The sequence below is a fragment of the Schistocerca cancellata genome, chromosome 7 (genome assembly GCF_023864275.1).
Source record: "Schistocerca cancellata isolate TAMUIC-IGC-003103 chromosome 7, iqSchCanc2.1, whole genome shotgun sequence".
NCBI classification, from domain to species: Eukaryota; Metazoa; Arthropoda; class Insecta; order Orthoptera; family Acrididae; genus Schistocerca; species Schistocerca cancellata.
Genome location: NC_064632.1, coordinates 284,908,733 through 284,929,190, shown reverse-complemented (window position 1 = coordinate 284,929,190; position 20,458 = coordinate 284,908,733). Strand labels below are relative to the sequence as shown.

General features: G+C 40.1%; 1 protein-coding gene across 1 annotated transcript in view; it reads left to right on the top strand.

The window, feature by feature from the left end:
• LOC126092155 (ornithine decarboxylase 1-like) overlaps positions 1-8,639 on the top strand; it is a 162,132-nt gene extending 153,493 nt beyond the window's left edge. The window contains exons 8-9 of the mRNA XM_049907624.1: positions 7,957-8,165; positions 8,274-8,639. Coding sequence (XP_049763581.1) covers positions 7,957-8,165; positions 8,274-8,391 — 327 coding nt within the window. The 3' untranslated portion in view covers positions 8,392-8,639. The remainder of the gene's footprint in view (positions 1-7,956; positions 8,166-8,273) is intronic.
• The last annotated feature ends 11,819 nt before the right edge of the window (positions 8,640-20,458 follow it).

The following is a 20,458-nucleotide window of genomic DNA, read 5'->3' as shown; positions in this document are numbered from 1 at the left end:
TCAGTCTCCATCCTACTCGATATGCTGGTTATGAACATGGGCCACAGCATGCATCAAAAACTGATACCCATGGTCTATTACCTGCACTGACTATCAAATCCTTACCCAAGCCAGAAATGAGGAATCATTGATATACTCATAAGGAACATGAGATGAATATATGAGCCACAGCACTTCAGACATGAGATGCAACACCAGGAATCAATTCTGAGGAACAATTGGTACTCCACCACTTGCATAAGAAATGTCATGAAACCTAACACTTGGAGAACTGACATATTGGAAGAAGAAATGTCACATACAGCCTTTATGTCATATGTCCTTGGAGTGATGGAGGGAACTGGTTGTATATTGCACAACTATTGTGTAAAAACTTTTGTAAAATGACCAAGAAGATCAAAGCTTATCCCTTGACAAAGGACACAAGGGACCCACTTGGTATTTCAGAAAGATACTGGAGACCATGTACATGTGGAAAAGCCTGTGTGGAATGAATGGATGGTCCATCACTACCAGGATCACCAAATATAAACAATATTACAGGTTGAAACAGATGGAGAAATCAGCCACGGAGGAACAGACACTGTCTGAGACTGACCATGTAACAAAATTTGTCAACATGGCGGCTCTCACTATGGAGAAGAGCTACGATGCCCTCTTATTCAGGGAAACCATAAAAATTCACTAACATGACAATAATTTCAACAAGAAATAAGAAAATCTCAAGATAAATGGATCCAGTATTCCCACACCACAGCAACCATTCACTGCACGTAGCAAGAGGAGAACCACACCAGTAATGAACTGGAAAAAGTTCCCACATATTGGTGTGGTAATGTCACATAGTCTTTGGTTGTGGGCTAGACTCCAGTCTGCCACCAGCAATGGTGGGTGGTCCTTTGATGATGCCAGCCACTCATACTGGTGAAACATCAGGAAAATTGTTAAACAAATGCTGGTTGAAGACATTGAGATAGAATTCAACAGACACTGGTAAAATAAGTAGTATTTATATGAGGACAAGTGTCAGAGCAAGCACGGCTGTTCCAGGTCACTATGACTCAAAGATGAGTAGGGTGATATCCCTGTCCATCCCTCCAACTTCTTCTTTTGCTGCTCTTGAGTACAGCTATAATAAATATCAGTTTCACCCAAACTGTGATTTGCAAAACCACAAAAGTAGACATAAAATCGAGATTCTTGTAGACTTCACCTCTTGTGAAGGGTTCAGATTGAAGCTATGTACTCTGGAGCAAAGTTATTCAATAAGCTCTCAGCTAGGATCAAGCAGTTCAAAAGGAAATAAAAACCTTACCTCATTAGCCACTCCTGAAATTATCTGTCTAGCTGGATTCAAGAATTCAAGACTGCTGCTAGCAATGTTCAGAACAGAGTATGAATGAACAAGGGTCCCCTCATTCTGGATTGGTGAAGCCAGTAGCAGTCAGTTGACTTTGGGCGGCAAGTGTTTTGTGCCCAACACCTATAACATTGGCAGTCAAACAATCAAGCTTGTGTGTATCACAGCCTTACGGAGTGATTGTTGCAGCATGCTGTATCAAACCAATAAGAACATGTCTATAAGTGAGACAGTATGAGGTTATCCCCGACAGTTCTTAGCACTGTTGCCAGTTTTCGACTGTGAAGCATTAATGGCTGCAGGTGAAAAAAGTAGCTGTCTGCAGATCTGTGACAATAGTGAGCCATTGCCATAGAGACATTCACAAAATCACATTATATTATTGGTTGAGGTAGGCATGTAAAGCTATCACACACAGCCCACTGCAGCAATCAGGAATCAGCTTATGCCGACTCAACTATAGTGCCAACGCTGAATGATGAAAGTGTGGCTTGTTCACCTGCATCACCTCTACTCACACAGTTGCTTATGTGCAGGGAGTCGATGGGCAGAGCGTGTTTCCTCACTCCATGCAATCCTCTGAGGATTTGTTTAGAGTGTTGCAAGCAAACTATAACTGTTTTCTGTGAAAAGTTCTATTGTAATCGAGTAAATATTAAGCTACCAGTGGATATAAATAGCAGCTATTTAATACAACTAACCAAGCAGACCTGTCCCCATGAATCACAGACATTGCTTTCAGTGGGGTGGCTCGCATGTCTCAGTGATATGGATAGTCATACCATAGGTGCAACCACAGTGGAGGATTATCTCTTGAGAGGCCAGACAAACATGTGGTTCCTGAAAAGGGCCAGTAGTCTTTTCAATAGTTGCATGGGTAACAGTCTGGATGATTCACTAATCTGGCCTTATAAAATCAACCAAAATGCCTTACTGTGCTGGTACTGTGAATGGCTGAAAGCAAGGCGAAACTGCAGCTGTAATTTTTTGCAAGGACATGCAGCTCTACTGTGTGGTTAACAGTGATGGCATCTTCTTGGATAAAATATTCTGGAGATAATATAGTCCCTCATTTGGATCTTCAGATGGGGACTACTCAGGAGGACATTGTCATCAGTAGAAACAAAACTGGCATTCTATGGATCAGAGCATGGAATGTTATATCCCTTAATTGGGTAGATAGATTAAAAAATTTAAAAACGGCAATGGTTAGGTTGAAGTTAGATATAGTGAAAATTAGTGAAGTTCAGTGATGGGAGGAAAAGTACTTCTGGTCATGTGAATACAGAGTTATAAATACAGAGTCAAATAGGGATACTGAAAGAATGGGATTAATAATGAATAAGAAAATAAAAATGTGAGTAAATGGCTAAGAAAAGCATAGTGAACACATTATCATAGCCAAGATAGACATGAAGCCCACACTTACCACAGCAGCACATGTTTAATTGCCAGTTAGCTCTGCAGGTAAAGAGACTGAAGAAATGTATGGTGAGATAAAAGAAATTGTTCAGATAGTTAAGGGAAATGAAAATTCAATTTTGATGGGGGACTGGAATTCAGTAGTAGGAAAAGGAAGGGAAGGAAATGTAGTAGGTCCATATGGACTGAGGGAACAAAAGAAAGAGGAAGCCTCTTGGTAGAATTTTGCACAGAGCATAATTTAATTATCACAAATAATTGGTTTAAGAATCACGAGAGAAGGCTGCATATGTGGAAGAGACCCGGAGATACCAGAGTGGTTTCACATTCACCATATAATGCAAGACAGAGATTTCAGAAGCAGATTTAAAATTGTAAGACATTTCCAGGGGCAGATGTGGACTCTGACCACAATTTATTGGTCACAAATTGTGGATAAAAACTGAAGAAATTGCAAAGAGATAGGAAATTAAGGGGATAACTTGAAAGACCAGTGGTTGTTGAAAGTTTCAGAGGGAGCATTAGGCAGCAGTTGACTAGAGCAGGGAAGATAAAATACAGTAGAAGATGAATGGGTAGCCTTAAGACATTAAATAAAGAAGATAGCAGAGGATCAAATAGGTAAAAATACGAGGCCTAATAAAAATCCTTGTATAACACAGGAGATATTGAATTTAACTGATGAAAGGAGAATATTTAAAAACACAGCAAATGAAAGAGTTGAAAGGGAATACAAAGATATAAAAAAATTAAAATGACAGGAAATGTAAAATGGCTAAGAAGGAATGGCTAAAAGATAAATGTAAGGTTTTAGAAGCATATTTCACTAGGGGAAAGACAGACACCACCACATGCCTTTGGAGAAAAGAGAAGCAGCTGTACGAATATCAAGATCTCAGGTGGAAAACCGGTCCGAAGCAAAGAAGGGAAAGCTGAAAGGTGGAAGGAGTATATAGAGAGTCTATACAAGGGAGATGAACTTTAAGCCAATATTACTGCAATGGAAAAGAATCTAGATGAAGATGAAATGGGAGATACAAGAACAATTTGACAGAGCACTGAAAGATCTAAGTAAAAACAAGGCCCTGGGAGTAGATGACATTCTGTCAGGACATTCTTGGAAGTGACAGCCACAAAAAACTCTTCTATCTGGTGTTCAAGAGGAATGAGACAACTGAAATAACTTCAGACTTCAAGAAGAATGTAGTAGTTAAAATTCCAAAGAAAACAGTTGCTGGCAGGTGTGAAAATTACTGAACTATCATTTAATAAGTTATAGTTGCAAAAGACTAATGCAAATGCTTTACAGAAGCATGGAAAAAATGATAGAACCTGACCCCAGGGAAGATCAGTTTGGATTCTGGAGAAATGTATGAACATGTAAGGAAATATTGATCCTAAGACTTCTCTTAGAAACTTTTGACAGTGTTGACTGGAATTCTGTCTCTGAGATTCTTAAGGTATCGGGGGTAAAATACAGGGAGCAAAAGGCTATTTACAACTTGAACACAAAAATAAGATGGCAGTTATAAGTGTGCCAAGGGGCTTGAAAGGTAGCAGTGATTGAGAAGGTAGGTAGTTAGATAGGTTTGTAGTCTATCCCCAATTTTATTCAATTTGTCCATTTAGCAAGCAGTAAAGTAAACCAAAGGAAAATTTAGAATAGGAATTAAAATTTAGGGAGAAGAAATGAAAACTTTGAGGTTTGTTGATGACATTGTAATTCTGTCAGAGACAGCAAAGAACTTGGAAGAGTAGTTGAAAGGAATGAACAGTGGAGTATGTGAGATGAACATCAACAAAAGCAAACCAAGGATAATGGGATGTAGTCGAATTAAATCAGGTGATGCTGAGAGGAGGTTTGATTAGGAAATGTGACACTTAAAGTAATAGATGAGTTTTGCCATTTGGGTGGCAAAATAACTGATGGTGATTGAAGTAGAGAGGATACAAAATCTAGATTGACAATGGCAAGAACGGCATTTCTGAACAAGAGAAGTTTGTTAACATCAAATGTAGACTTAAGTGTTAGAAAGTCTTTTCTGAAGATATTTATCTGGAGTGTAACCATCCATGTAAGAGAATCATGGACAATAGACAATGTAGACAAGAGAAGAACAGAAGCTTTTGAAATGTGGTGCTACAGAAGAATGTTGAAGATTAAGTGGGTAGATCGAATAACTAATGAAGAGATATTGAACAGAACTGAGGAGACAAGAAATTTGTGGCATAACTTGACTAAAAGAAGGGACTGGTTGCTAGGACACATTCTGACTCATCAAGGGATCACCAATTTAGTGTTGGAAGGAAGTGTGGGGGGTAAAAACATAGAGGGGGACCAAGAGATGAATACATTAAACAGATTCAGAAGGATGTAGGTTGCCATAGTTGTACAGAGATGAAGAGGCTTTCACAGGGTATAGTAGCATGAAGAACTGCTTCAAACCTGTCTTTGGACTGAAGACTACAACAACAACAAGCAAGCAGCAGCTCTTTTCAAAGTAGTTGCTTTATCTCTCATTTATTAGATTATGCACAAATCTTTATTTTCAATCCCTGTGTACAGAAGACATAAGTTACACTTTAAATGGAAGTGAATGGTAGCATATAATACTAACAAATCAATGTACAAAGAATCAAACAATGGAAAATCCAGAATGGAATGTAACAATATTATGGAAAGGAAAGTTTCCTCACCATATAATGGAGAAGCTGAGTCACAGATAGGCATAAGAAAAAGACTGTCACAAATAACCTTTTGGCTGGCAATGCCTTTGTCAAAAATAGATAACAGACACATACTTAGACTCATTCATGCAAATGAGACTCACACGTGCATGACTGTAGTTGTGGCAGTGTGGCTTCAGTTGCCAGAGACTGCATTCATGTGTGTGAAAGTTGAGTTTGCGTGTGTGTGTGTGTGTGTGTGTGTGTGTGTGTGTGTGTGTGTGTGTGTGTTAGAGATGGGCAAAACTGTTCTTTTCAGAGATTGGATCAGAACTGTTCACTCCCTGAAATGAATTAGCTCTTTTTCATGACTCACCACTCATTTACAATAGAAAATAAATGGAAGGCACATTGCCCTTTAAACTTGGTTTATTCCAGTACTATACCTGTATTTTGATCTTATTTGATCCTATTTTGAAGTAACACAGATAATGAGTAAGAATTTTGTATTGTTTATTGAAATTTCCACGATATGACAAAGTTTTTGATTATTGATTTATTTTGCACTATCGTGGTTTTTTGGGTGATCAGAAAATATTGTAACTTGAGATTTACATTAACAATATATTTGGCTATAATGTATTAAAATTTCATTAACCTCATACAAATACATCGCAAGCCATATATTTTTAAAGTGAACGTTTCCTTCTGAAGACGCCTAAAATCGCAAAATCCGTACCAGAATAAGAAAAAAATATATAAATTTGACTGTAAAACGAAAGTGCTGCATATAGCCTTACGCAGAATAAAACAAGGAAAATGTTGGTGTATCACATTTTGCGATACGTTTATCGGTTCGCTCATAATTAAAGCGTAAATTCGAGTGTCCATAATAAAAATCCTATAGTAAGAGGAGTCATCAGGAACCTAATCTAATCAGTTTAAACAAATAAAAATAAAATAAAAACAATTGATGTATACATAACATAATAATGTAATATACATAGTGGTATTACTACGAAGAACAATATCCAGTAGGGACGAACTCCGATGCAGAGGCGCTGAGTCGAGCAGGTCGAGCCGCGAGCTGTATTGCTGCGTGAGCTGAGACCGCAGAGACCAGAGGGACACCTGAGTCGCTTTGCTCAATGCTCTGGCTAGAGTCGAGACGGTGGGGTGAGCGTTGAGCGGGTGAGTTCCGAGGGTGGGGGGAGCGGTGAACTCACCCGCTCCGAGATAAATTGTCCGTTCCCTTGCAAGCAGGTTGTTGCAAGTAGTTCCTATGTTATTCACTAGGTGGCTCTCTGTCCTGTTGCTCGCATCAACTGCCCAGAGGGCAGCACGTGCGACTGAAACGATTGCCGACAGAGTGCGTTGCTAAGTTAAGCTGCGCCAGACACACACTGCACGCGGCAGAGGATGCACAGAGACGGCACGGCATATGTGAAACACAAAATCCAATGGGGCACTGCACAATGCAGGCAGCCAAGGTAGAAGCAGGGCAGAGGCCGGCGCTGGCTGTGTTGTGTGGCGTGCACTGTGCTCTGACCAGCAGAGGCACCGCTGATATGCTCCGTCTCTCTCTCTCTCTCTCTCTCTCTGCCATGGGAAACGTTTGGAGCTACCGTTCTTTTTTTCTGAATCACTGACTGTTCACTCCTTTGAAAGATTGAACTCTATGAATTAGTTCAAGAGCGGATCCCCCATCTCTAGTGTGTGTGTGTGTGTGTGTGTGTGTGTGTGTGTGTGTGTGTGTGTGTGTGTGTGTGAGAGAGAGAGAGAGAGAGAGAGAGAGAGAGAAGTCTACTTGAGAGAGAGAGAGAAGTCTACTTTTGATGAAGGTTTTGCTGGCTGAAAGCTTATTTGTGGCAGTTTTTTTGTTATACCTATCTGCGACTCAGCATCTCCACTATATGGTGAGTGGTAACTTCCCTTTCCATAGTGTACAAAGAATGATAGTTTCTGTAAATGAAATGGCTTAGACTATATAAACCATCTAGTAAGTGATACAAAATAGTTTTATGCCACTATATGTACAGTGATATTACAAAATAGAAAATCAATAGCCTATTTTCAAGATGAACTCTTGAAATAACTTATTTTTATGATTTTGCACACAGTGTTGTAAAGTATTTTCATCTGGTGAGGTAACTGTATTTTCTTATAGTTCTTCTGAGACCAAAAAAGTTTTTCTTAATGGAGTACTGGATGCACCACCATCATCATCATTGAAAAAGTTTCTTCATTTCTAAAAGAGCATGATATTGGCTTGATTTTGTTTCTGTCAGTAGAAAATCCTCAAGCTAATTCATTAAACACAGCTATCATACAATCAAACCTAAGGGTTAAAGGGCAATAGTGACAAAACGTAGACCTGCACATATAATGTTGTCTTTTAAAAATCTTCTGTCATTTTACTATTGACAATGAAAGAAGCCATATGATGATGTTTTATTTAACTATGTTGGTTAAAAATCTCTTGATGTAATTAAATATTTCTTTTACAGGGGACTAAGCACACAACATATCCCAGTTCTATCTGGGGACCAACTTGTAATGACAGGGATAAAATCATAAACTTAACTTTGCTGCCCGAGCTGGATATTGGTGATTGGCTGGTATTTGAGAATATGGGTGCTTATAATTTGCAGGTGGCATCTCCTTTTAGTGGCTTTCCCATCCCAGTGGTGTACACAGTGATTGATGAACAAGGCTGGTGAGTAACACTTTTCATTAAAAAATTAGTTATAGGGTCTGATATATTTATGTGCATGCCTAGCTTTTCAAACAATTTCTGTTATTTATAAGTCAAATCTGTCTCCAGGAAACTACTCAAAAACAAGCATCCAATGACAGAAAGTCATTTTGTCATTGGAAACAAGCCAGCAAACCTGCCTCTGGGGACTGGCAGTGACATCATTAATGGCAAAGCTATCTTCTGATGTTAGGTTGTGAAGTATGACATACTTTCTTCCACTGTGCTTCCAGGTTTTGTATATTAATCTATTAAGGTGGAACATTACAATTACAAGAATTATTACATTCTTGTTGAGATGGAACATTACAGATACAAGTTAAATTGTGCCATTTGTGTGCTTCATGAATGACAGAAAGCATTTATTGTGCTCATCTTCTGTGCAAAGTCATGTTAATACCTATATCAACAACCATACATCCCTTGGGTGCATGTTAACATCATATTCAAAAAACTCAAATGCATACACAAACATTTTTTATGGTCTGGATAAGACACTTTGGTCACATATAGCATATCTGCATGTGTCTACTTGGATCTTGTCTAATACTCTAATATTGTTACTGCAGAATCTTATGTTTTTATTGTGCTTTTCATAAATACCATAAAGACATTCTGAACATTGCAGTACTGGACATAATACGTCATACAGAGCATTATACAAGACTGAATTCATAATGTGATTTTGATTTTGTATATATTTTGAATGTGTGTTTTGTTCAACTAATAAAGCACTGTATGTTAAAAATTTTATGTACTGTACATTATGACTTGATTCTTGAAACTTAATTGAAAAACTGAATCATAAATCTCCATATGTCCTATGTCTATAAACCTACTGATTATTTTGGAAACACAGTTCATTCAAAAATATTGTTTTGAAAATACTGCCAATAACTGGGTAAAGCTCTTATTTGAACTACATGCATTCATTCATTCTGATTCCAGTATTTGAAGGATACCAAACGACCACTGGATTTGAATGGAGTGCAGTTGAGAATCCATTGCAATAGCTCAGTGATATCCAGGTCCTCAAATCACACTAGTATCACACTGCCAAACAATGGAACATCCAGGATGGAATTGAACAATATGATGAGAGGGCAAGTTGCTACTCACCATATAGTAGAGATGCTGAGACACACACACACACACACACACACACACACACACACACACACACACACACACACACACACACAAAAACGCAACTCACGCACATGACTGCAGTCTCTGGCAACTGAAATCACACTGTGAGCAGCAGCACCAGTGCACAGTGCATGATGGGAGTAGCGACTGGATGGGGATAGGGGGGGGGGGGGGGGGTAGTATGGTGGGGATGGTGGACAGTGAAGTGCTGCGGGTTGGGTGGCAGATGGGGTACTGGTGGGGAGACGGTTGGGGGGAGGGGGGGAAGGAGTGGAAAAGGAGAGAAATAGAGAAAAATAAATAAAAAAATAAAAAGACTGGGTGGTGGAATGATGGCTGTGTACTGTGTACTGCTGGAAGGGAGCAGGAAAGGGGCTAGATGAGTGAGGACAACGATTAACGAAGGTTGAGGCCAGGAGGGTTATGGGAACACAGGATGTATTGCGGGAAAAGTTCCCACCTGTGCAATTCAGAAAAGCTGGTGTTGATGGTAAGGATCCATATAGCACAGGCTGGGAAGCAGTCATTGAAATGAAGGATATAATGTTTGGTAGCACGTTAAGCAACAGGGTGGTCCACTTGTTTCTTGACCAAAGTTTGCCAGTGGTCATTCATTCATGCGGACAGACAACTTGTTGGTTGTCATGCCTACATAGAATGCAGCACAGTTGTTGCAGCTTATCATGTAAATGACATGACTGGTTTCAGATGTAGCCCTGCCTTTGATGGGCTAGGTGATGTTAGTGACCGGACTGGAGTAGATGGGAGTGGGAAGATGTAAGGGCCAGGTCTTGCATCTAGATTTATTACAGGGGTATGAGCCATGAGGTAATGGATTGGGAGCAGGGGTTTTGTATGGATGGATGAGTATATTGTGCAGGTTTGGTGGATGGTAGAATACCACTGTAGTAGGGCTGGGAAAGATAGTGGTTAGGACATTTCTCATTTCAGGACATGACGAGAGGTAATCGTAACCCTGGCGGAGAATGTAATTCAGTTGCTCCAGTCCCAGATGGTACTGAGTTAAGAGGGGAATGGTCTTCTGTGGCTGGACTGTGGGACTTTGGGAGGTGGTGGGAGACTGGAAAGATAAGACATGGGAAATTTGTTTTTGTACAAGGTTGGGACGATAATTATGGTGAGTGAAGGCTTCAGTGAGACCCTTTGTACATTATGAGAGGGACTGCTCATCACTGCAGCTGCAACGACCATGGGTGGCTAGGCTGTATAGAAGGAACTTCTTGGTATGGAATGGTTGACAGCTGTCGAATTGGATGTATTACTGGTGGTTAGTAAGTTTGATGTGGAAGAGGTACTGCATTCAGAAAGTACAATCCCAAAATAGCAGTGAAACTGAAGTATGTATAAACAGTGAAATTTTAATGCATAAAAACTGCACTAAGAAAGTACAATCTCAAAGCAGCAGTGAAACTTTAATGTGTATAAACAGTGAAACTTCAATGCGTAAAAACTGTCAAACTAGAATGTATAACGACCTTGCGGGAGTATTCACTACTGAAGATTCAATGAATACGCCAGCTGAAGTCGAAAAGTTACAAAATGAACCACAAAAAGTAAACAAACCGTTGCTTGATGAACTTCCGACTGCTAACATTGTAAAATACGGAAAAAAATGTGTGTGTTAGGTGATAGCCACGGCCGTGGAATTGCCTGGGGCTCCATTAAGTGAACTGAAAAACCTTACAAAATTATGTGAAGTAACTAGTTTGTGTAAGGATGACTTTGTTGTATTGCTGGGAGGATCAAATGACGTATATAGAAATGAGTCATTCAAGGCTAGCACAGAACTGAGAAAATGCCTCAATAATTTATCTCACATGAATGTACTCATTGTAAATATCCCGCATCATCATGATTTAACGAGGTGGTCACGTGTAAACAGTGAAATTCATGCCGCAAACAAGAGTTTCAGTTAAATATGCACTCACTTCATAAATGCAGACGTTATTGACATAAACAGTTTGGAGTGAAGGCTCCATACAGTTCATGGTCTTTGTTTGAATGCATTAGGAAAGGAGGTACTTACAGACAAAATTTTCACTCGTATTTCGTGGTGCAATGAAGTTCCCAGGACAAGGGGGAATCGACTGCAAGAAACAAAGTGTTCTTTTCATGCAGCAAACAAGATAGCCATCAATCAGTGTCAAATCACGAAATGGTTTAAAACCAATAGGCCAGAAAGTAACAGTCAAGCTGGGAAACAAACTCAAATTACGAAATGGTTCAAGACAAAAAGAAATTAAGCACAAATTTTGCAAGTTCCAAAAATACTGGAAGACAAACAAGCTGCTGTACGTGTCTTCCAGAACAAGAAAAGCTCCAGAGAGGAACAGTGATTTTTTGTGGCTGGCACCAGGGAAATCACTCCAGCACCATCCAAATCCAGTGCCATCAAGAATGTAACTATGGATGTAAGTACACAATATCAAAGTGACAAAGAAATGTACAAGCCAAGTGAGCAAGCTGATGGGCTGCTACAGAAGAATCCAGACCTACCCTTTTGTGAGGATGGCTCATTATTAAATATTAGGTCTTTAAAAAATAAAATTGATGATCTTAGTAGTAACTATATAATGCATTGTAATATAAAAGGTTTAAGTGCTGAATACTCATGTGACAGAAGCTCTAAGTTAGATGAGCTACAAGTTTTTTTTATCTGAATTTCTAAGTGTTAAAGTAATTTGTTGAAATGAACACTGGCTTAGTAGTGATACCATAAAAATCTTAAATAAAATTGAAAATTTCAAGGTAACTACCAGCTTTTGTAGGACAAATAAGTCACGAGGAGGTTCATGCATACTCATTCATTCTGATTTAGATTACCATGTAAGATGTGACTTCAAATGTTTCAATGAAGGGTGTATCTTTTAGGGTTGCTGTGTTGAGTTAAAGGACTTAAATGTTGTTATAATATCAATTTATAGAATCCCAGGGAAGGTGACAACTGAGCATTTCCTACGTAAATTTCAGAGTTTGTTAGAATACCTCAGTAACGAAAAGAGGAAAAAAATTGTAGTTGCTGCTGATTTCAACATCAATGTGTTGAATGAAACATGTGAGGTATCAAAATTTACGGACTTAATAAAAAAATATGGCTTCAAATTAAATTTTTCTGAATCTACAAGAGAAAATGCTCAGTCAGCTACATGCATTGACAATATTTTAATGAATTACGTATTAGAAGATGGATATAAATTTTGTCTAGATCTAGGAATTTCTGATCATTCAGCATTATTCATTGAGCTACCCAGAGCAGGTAGAGAAGTCCCATGTAAAAAAGCTTATGTAAAAAGGATCTTCAACTAAGAAACTTTGACTCTATTCCATGATAAGCTGAAGGAGACAGAATGGCACTTTGATAAAAATATTTCATGCACAGCAAATTTTAAAGCATTTCTAAGGGATTTTCTAAGTGTTTTCAATGAAGTGTTTCCTCAAAAAAACTTATTTTAATAAAATGACAAAATTAAAATGGATCACTAAAAGTATAAAAATCTCCAGTGCTAAGAAAAGGCAGCTACATAAGGAACTAAGACATAATAAACAAATTGAATTTATTAAATATGTTAAACGATACAAAAGTACACTTGAGGAAGTTGTCAAAGCAGCAAAGCAAATGACAAATAATAAAGTAATCTTAAAACATGAGAATAAATCAAAGGCAGTGTGGTCAGTTGTAAAACAAGAATTAGGTATCAAAGGCTTCTAGACATGGAATTAGTACAATTAAGCTTGAAGATGAGATCACTGTAAATCCGGCTCAAATTTCAGAATGTTTCAATGAATTCGTCATTAATGTAGTGAAACCTCTCCATGAGTCCACCTATCTACTCACCCCTACCACTCCCCGCACTCCTACCTTCTACATGCTTCCTAAAGTCCATAAGACTAACCACCCATAACCACCCAGGATGCCCCATTGTGGCCGGTTACTGTGCCACATTGAGAGAATCTCTCCTCTCATAGACCATCACCTTCAACCTATTACCCAGAACCTACCCTCCTATATAAAAGATACCAACCATTTCCTCCACTGGCTCTCCACAGTTCCTATCCCTTTACCACTCTGTACCCTGCTCATCACTATTGATGCCAGCTCCCTGTACCCTAACATTCCTAATGCCCATGGCCTTACTGTTATCGAACACTACCTTTCCCAACACTTGACGGATTCCAAATCAACAACCTCCTTCCAAGTCACCATGACCAACTATATCCTCACTCACAATTACTTCTCCTTTGAAGGCATTACCTACAAACAAATCCAGGGTATGGCTATGGGCACCCACATGGCACCACCCTGTGCCAACCTATTCATGGGCCATCTAGAGAAATCCTTACTAAACACTCAGAATCTTAAACCCCTCACTTGGTTCAGATGCATTGTGACATCTTTGCTATCTTTATCCACATTCCTCAAGAACCTCAACAACGTCTCCCCCATTTGCTTCACCTGTCCTACTCAACCCAACAAGCCACCTTCCTAGATGTTGATCTCCACCTCGAAGATGGCTACATCAGTACCTCCGTCCACATCAAATTTACTAACCACCAGCAATACATCCAATTCGTCAGCTGCTAACAACCATTCCATACCAAGAAGTCCCTTCTGTACAGCCTAGCCACCCATGGTTGTTGCAGCTGCAGTGACAAGCAGTCCCTCTCAACCATAATTATCCTACCAACCTCGTACAAAAACAAATCTCCTGCCTTATCTTTCCACTCTCCCTCCACTTCCCAAAGGCCCACAGTCCAGCTACAGAGGAGCATTCCCCTCGTAACTCAGTACCAGCCTGGAGTGGAGCAACAGAATTACATTCTCCGCCAGAATTCTGATTACCTCTCGTCATGCCCTGAAATGAGATGTCCTGCCCACCATCCTTCCCACCCCTCCCACAGTGGTATTCCATGTCCACCAAACCTACACAATATACTCATCCATCCTTACACAAACCCTGCTTCCAATCCCTTACCTCATGGTTCATACCCCTGTAATAGACCTAGATGCAAGACCTGGCCTATACATCCTTGCACCACCACCCACTCCAGTCCGATCACTAACATCACCTACCCCATCAAAGGCAGGGCTACCTGTGAAACCAGTCATGTGGTCTACAAGCTAAGCTGCAACCGCTGTGCTGCATTCTATGTAGGCATGACAACCAACAAGTTGTCTGTACGCATGAATGGCCACCGACAAACTGTGGCCAAGAAACAAATGGACCACCCTGTTGCTGAACATGCTGCCAAACATGATATCCTTCATTTCAGTGACTGCTTCCCAGCCTGTTCCATATGGATCCTTACCACCAACACCAGCTTTTCTGAACTGTGCAGGTGGGAACTTTCCCTGCAAAACACACTATATTCCCAAAACCCTCTTGGCCTCAACCTTCGTTAGTTGCTGTCCTCACCCATCCAGCCCCTTCCCAGCTCCCATTCCAGCACTACACAGTATACAGCCATCATTCCACCACCACACCCAGTCTTTTTATTTATTTCTCTCTATTTTTCGCCTTTTCCACTACTCTCACACCCCCTCCCCATTTCCCCATCCACTGCTCAACTAGCAGCACTTCACTGTCCACCATCTCCACCATTTATGTATGTATGTATGTATGTACTGAACTGGGGACCTAGAAAGGACAGAGGCTTCGTCCCTGCCATAGCCCTCAGTGGTACACAGCCCCACAATGGCTAGCTGAGCAGGCTAATCCCCACCATACTATCCCTCCCTCTCCCCATCCCAGGCTCCTCCTTTCCCCCACCAGTCGCCATTCCCACCATGCAATGGTGCTGCTGCTCACAGTGTGGTTTCAGGTGTCTGAGACTCCAGTCTCGTGTGTGTGTGTGTGTGTGTGTGTGTGTGTGTGTGTGTGTGTGTGTGTGTGTGTGTGTGTGTGTGTGTGTGCCTGAAACTCAACATCTCTGCTGTATGGTGAGTAGCAACTTTCCTTCTCATAATATTGTTACATTCCATCCTGGATTTTCCGTTGTTTGATTTTTGCCTGGCAGCTTTCCTTTGATCCTAACCCAGTGCTGTTCTCCTTTGTTACTACTTTCTTTTGCATCACTATACTCAATGTCTGTCCTCTTTCTCTTCTTTTCTGTGTTTCTCCTGTCGCCATACAAACCGCACTGCACGCTCCAGTTACAAGCCACGCTGTATCAACCATCTCGGCTGTGAACAACAGATGACTACAAAACCACGCTGTTTCAAACTGATCACTCTCCCTGCGTTGTGCCTTACGATATTGTATCTCATCTTGGGAACACCCCCCCGCCCCCCCCCCCACATGAAACTTTCTCCATCCTATTCCAGTTTGCAACCACAAATTGCACCATCCATTCACATCTGCTGTCCCCCTTCTTCACACTTATCCACCCTCAGTCCTGCTGACCACAGTAATATATATTTATTTTTTATAAGTTAGTCTTTACTTTGATCCTTGTGACTTCTTACCAATTTTAGCAAGTTTTTGTGTTCTGCTATCATTGACTCCCCCAGATTTTATCTTGTTTCCCACTTTTGCATCCATTTCATCCTTTTCGTATATTTTCACATGTATTTGGGAGTATTTTTGCTAAATTTTTCTGAAGTTATTCTACATTATTTACGTAATTTTTTGCATTTTTCCACCACCATGGATCCTTGTTCCTTCCATCTGCATCAATACATAATAGTCTTCTTATCCCTAGCCAGATCCCAGTCCCACATACTGTTCCTGCAATGTTGCTTGGCTCATGGAATCCCACCCCGTAATGGCCTCACCATCAAATTAACCATCTCTGGCTGCCACCCATCCTTCCACAGTGAATTCCACCTGTTCAAATTCCTCCAATCCTGAGCCCTCACTAACATAGTCCTGTAAAACCATATCAACCAATCCCACACCTCCTTGTGGTACCTTCTCTCCATCCGCAAGATTCTCCTGCTATGTAATACCAAATTCCTGAAATCCTTAACACACATTGAAACTCTTGCTCTGCAGGAACTTGAGCAACATGCATGACGCCACCTCAAAAAAGCTCTCCAACCTGCTCACATCTTCCTCCTGTACTGGAGTGTCACTGTCCACCACCTCTACAACAACCTCCAAACCTGCCCCAAGCACCCTCATAGCTGACAAATCCTGCCTCGCAGACCTACTACACTTACCCCACCCTCCAAACCTCCCTCCCATCACCACACAGAATCCAGAACCTAAGCAGACCCTCAACACAGTCAAGAATCTTTCCTGCAGAAGCCTCAGCCCCACAGAAATATCAGTCCTTTCCAAAGGCCACTCCCAAATTCAATCATGCAAGACTTCTCTCCTTCTCCCAGTCCCTACAGTGGAAACACTTTTTTGCCACCAACCCTACCAATCAGACTCAACCAAAGACCAATATTGAACCTTGCCCAAATCAGTTCACTCCTCCATCCAACCATGATCTACTCCCATGGCCCCAAAACCATCCCCTGTTAACTTTCCAGAGTTTCTTAATTTCAAACCTTGCCTCACCATCATTCCCCAAATCTCTCAACATTCAGACTAACCTTACAGCCACAGAATGAACCGCAGTCCACCATCTAAAAACTGATCCTGATCCCAACAATATAATCCTACCTGTGGACAAGGGCTCCACCACTGTTGTTCTGAACCGCAAGGATTAGCTGGTGGAAGGACTTCACCAGCTGTCAGATACTTCCACCAATAAACCTTGCCACTGTGACCCCATTCCAATAATCCAGCAAGCTCTCCAGTCATTAATCAAATCCTTAGGCTCACCACAGAACCTCTCTCTACTCACCCCTACCACTCCCCACACTCGTACATCTACATCTACATGGATACTCTGGAAATCACATTTAAGTGCCTGGCAGAGGGTTCATCAAACCACCTTCACAGTTCTCTATTATTCCAATCTCTTATAGTGCGCAGACAGAACGAACACCTATATCTTTCCATACGAGCTTTGATTTCTCTTATTTTATCATGGTGATTGTTTTTTCCTATGTAGGTCAGAGTCAGCAAAATATTTCCACAATCGAAGGAGAAAGTTGGTGATTGGAATTTCGTGAGAAGATTCAATCACAATGAAAAACACCTTTCTTTTAATGATGTCCATCCCAAATACTGTAAAATTTCAGTGACACTCTCTCCCATATTTTGCGATAATACAAAATGTGCTGCGCTTCTTTGAACTTTTTCAGTGTACTTCATCAGGCCCACCTGGTAAGGATCCCACACCATGCAGCAGTATTCTAAATGAGGATGGACAAGTGTAGCGTAGGCAGTCTCCTTAGTAGACCTGTTACATTTTCAAAGTGTCCTGCCAATAAAATGCAGTCTGGTTAGTCTCCCCCACAATATTTCCTATGCGTTCTTTCCATTTGAAATTCTTCATAATTGTAATTTCTAGGTATTTAGTTAATTTATGGCTTTTAGGATTGACTGATTTATCATGTAACCGAAGTTAACCAAATTCCTTGTAGCTTTCACGTGGATGACCTCACTTTTCGTTATTTAGGGTCAACTGCCAATTTTCGCACTATTCATATATCTTTTCTAAATCGTTTTGCAATTTGTTTTGATCTTCTGATGACTTTATTAATCAATAAACAAAAGTGTCACCTGCAAACAACTAAGACAGCTGCTCAGATTGTCTCCCAAATCATTTAAACAGGTAAGGAACAGCAAAGGGCCTATAACACTACCTCGGGGAACTCCAGAAATCATTTCTGTTTTAATCGATGAATTTCCATCAGTTACTATTAACTATGACCTCTCTGATAGGAAATCATGAATCAAGTTGCATAACTGAGACGATATGCCATAAGCACGCAATTTCACTACAAGCCGCTTGTGCGGTACAGTGTCAAAAGCCTTCTGGAAATCCAGAAATATAGAATCGATCTGAAATCCCTTTTCAATAGTGCTCAGTACTTCATGTGACTGAAGAGTTGTGTTTCACAAGTACAATGTTTTCTAAACCCATGTTGACTGTATGACAATAGACCGTTTTCTTCGAGGTAATTCATAATGTTAGAACACAATATAAGTTCCAGAATCCTGCTGCATATCAACATTAATGATATGGGGCTGTAATTAGGTGGATTACTCCTACTACACTTCTTGAATATTGGTGTGACCTGTGCAACTTTCCAGTCTTTGGGTATGGCTCTTTTGTCGAACAAATGGTTGTATAGGATTGTTAAGTGTGGAGCTAATACATCAGCATACTGTGAAACAAACCTAATTGGTATACAGTCTGGACCAAAAGACTTACTTTTATTAAATGATTTAATTGATACACTACTCAGAGGATATTAACTTCTTCGTTACTCATGTTGGCAGCTGTTCTTGATTCAAAGTCTGGAGTATTTACTTTGTCTTCTTTTGTGAAGGCATTTCAGAAGGCTGTATTTAGTAATATGCTTTGTAAAGTCCAAGAACCTAACCACCCAGGATGCCCCATTGTGGCCAGTCGCTGTGGCCCCACTGAGAGAATCTTTGCTTGTGTAGACTAACACCTTCAACCTATTACCCAGAACCTACTCTCCCATATAAAAGACACCAACCATTTGCTCCACCAAATCTTCACAGTTCCTGTCCCTTTACCACTCTGTGCCCCACTCGTCACTATTGATGCCAGCTCCCTGTACACTAACATTCCTAATGCCCATGGCTTACCACTATTGAACACTAACTTTCCCAATGCCAGACGGATTCCAAACCGACAACCTCTTTCATAGTCACCATGACCAATTATATCCTCACCCACAATTACTTCTCCTTTGAAGGCATTACCTACAAGCAAATCCAGGGTACGGCTATGGGCACCCACATGGCACCACCCTATGCCAACCTATTCATGGGTCATCTAGAGGAATCCTTACTAAACACTCAGAATCCTAAACCCCTCACTTGGTTCAGATTCATAGATGACATCTTTGCTATCTGGATCGAAGGTGAGGACACCCTATCCACATTCCTCCAGAACATCAACAACTTCTCCCCCATTTGCTCCACCTGTACTACTCAACCCAACAAGCCACCTACCTTGATGTCGATCTCCACCTGGAAGATGGCTACATATAGTGAATAGTGTTTTATGTGTCTCATAACATACAATTTCTAATCATGTGATTAGTGAACAGGAGACACGTCAAAAAAAATGGATAACACAACTTAGGCCTAATTGGTACAAAGAATTTTAACATTAATATGAACTTTTATTTTTCTTTCCTCCCTTTTGTGAAGGACAGCTACATTTACACACAAGACTATATGTAAATTTATCCTGCTCAAATGTTCAGTTCATCCTTCATGAACTCCTCAACAGTGCAGTAGCAGTGTTTGACAAGTATATCATATAGCTTTGTTTTCAGTGTCTAGGTTCATACTCAGAACATTCTTTCCTTTTAGCTTGTTATGAATTTTCATTGCATATACTGAGGAGACTGTGCATATAGGTTTAAGCGATGAGTGGGAAGCATAGAATTGTCTTTGTTTCTCGTGTTATACGTGTGATTGAAATAGTTTTTCTTGAATAACTCTAAATTGCTATGTAGAAAGATGATAATATCATAGATGTATAAGGAGGGAACTGTTAATAAATGTTTTTCAAATAGTGGGCGACATGATGTCCTCGGATGGGCAGTACACGTGTTCCTTATTCTTTTCCGTAACTTTAGTATGCGCAATATATTGCTTGAATTTCCCCAAAAAATAATACCATACCTTACAACTGATTGAAAGTAGCTGTGGTATGCAATTTTCCTTGTATTTATGTCTGTTGCACCAGCTAATATTTGCATAGCAAATGCAAAGCTACATAATTTGTTTAACAGGTAGTCAACATGTTTATTCCAATTTAAATTTTTATCTAGGTTTAACCCTAAAAACTTCACAGAATCTACTTCTTCTATATCCTGATTTTTATGAGTTACTTTATTGGGGCTTTGTTTTGTTTTGAACTGGACCATGTGGGTTTGGGGATGTTCAATCTTAATCCATTCAGTTGGAACCAAGTTTCTAGTTTATTCATTGTGTTTATTATGTAAAGAGGGATGTTTTCTAGCTCCTGGTTTTCAATTA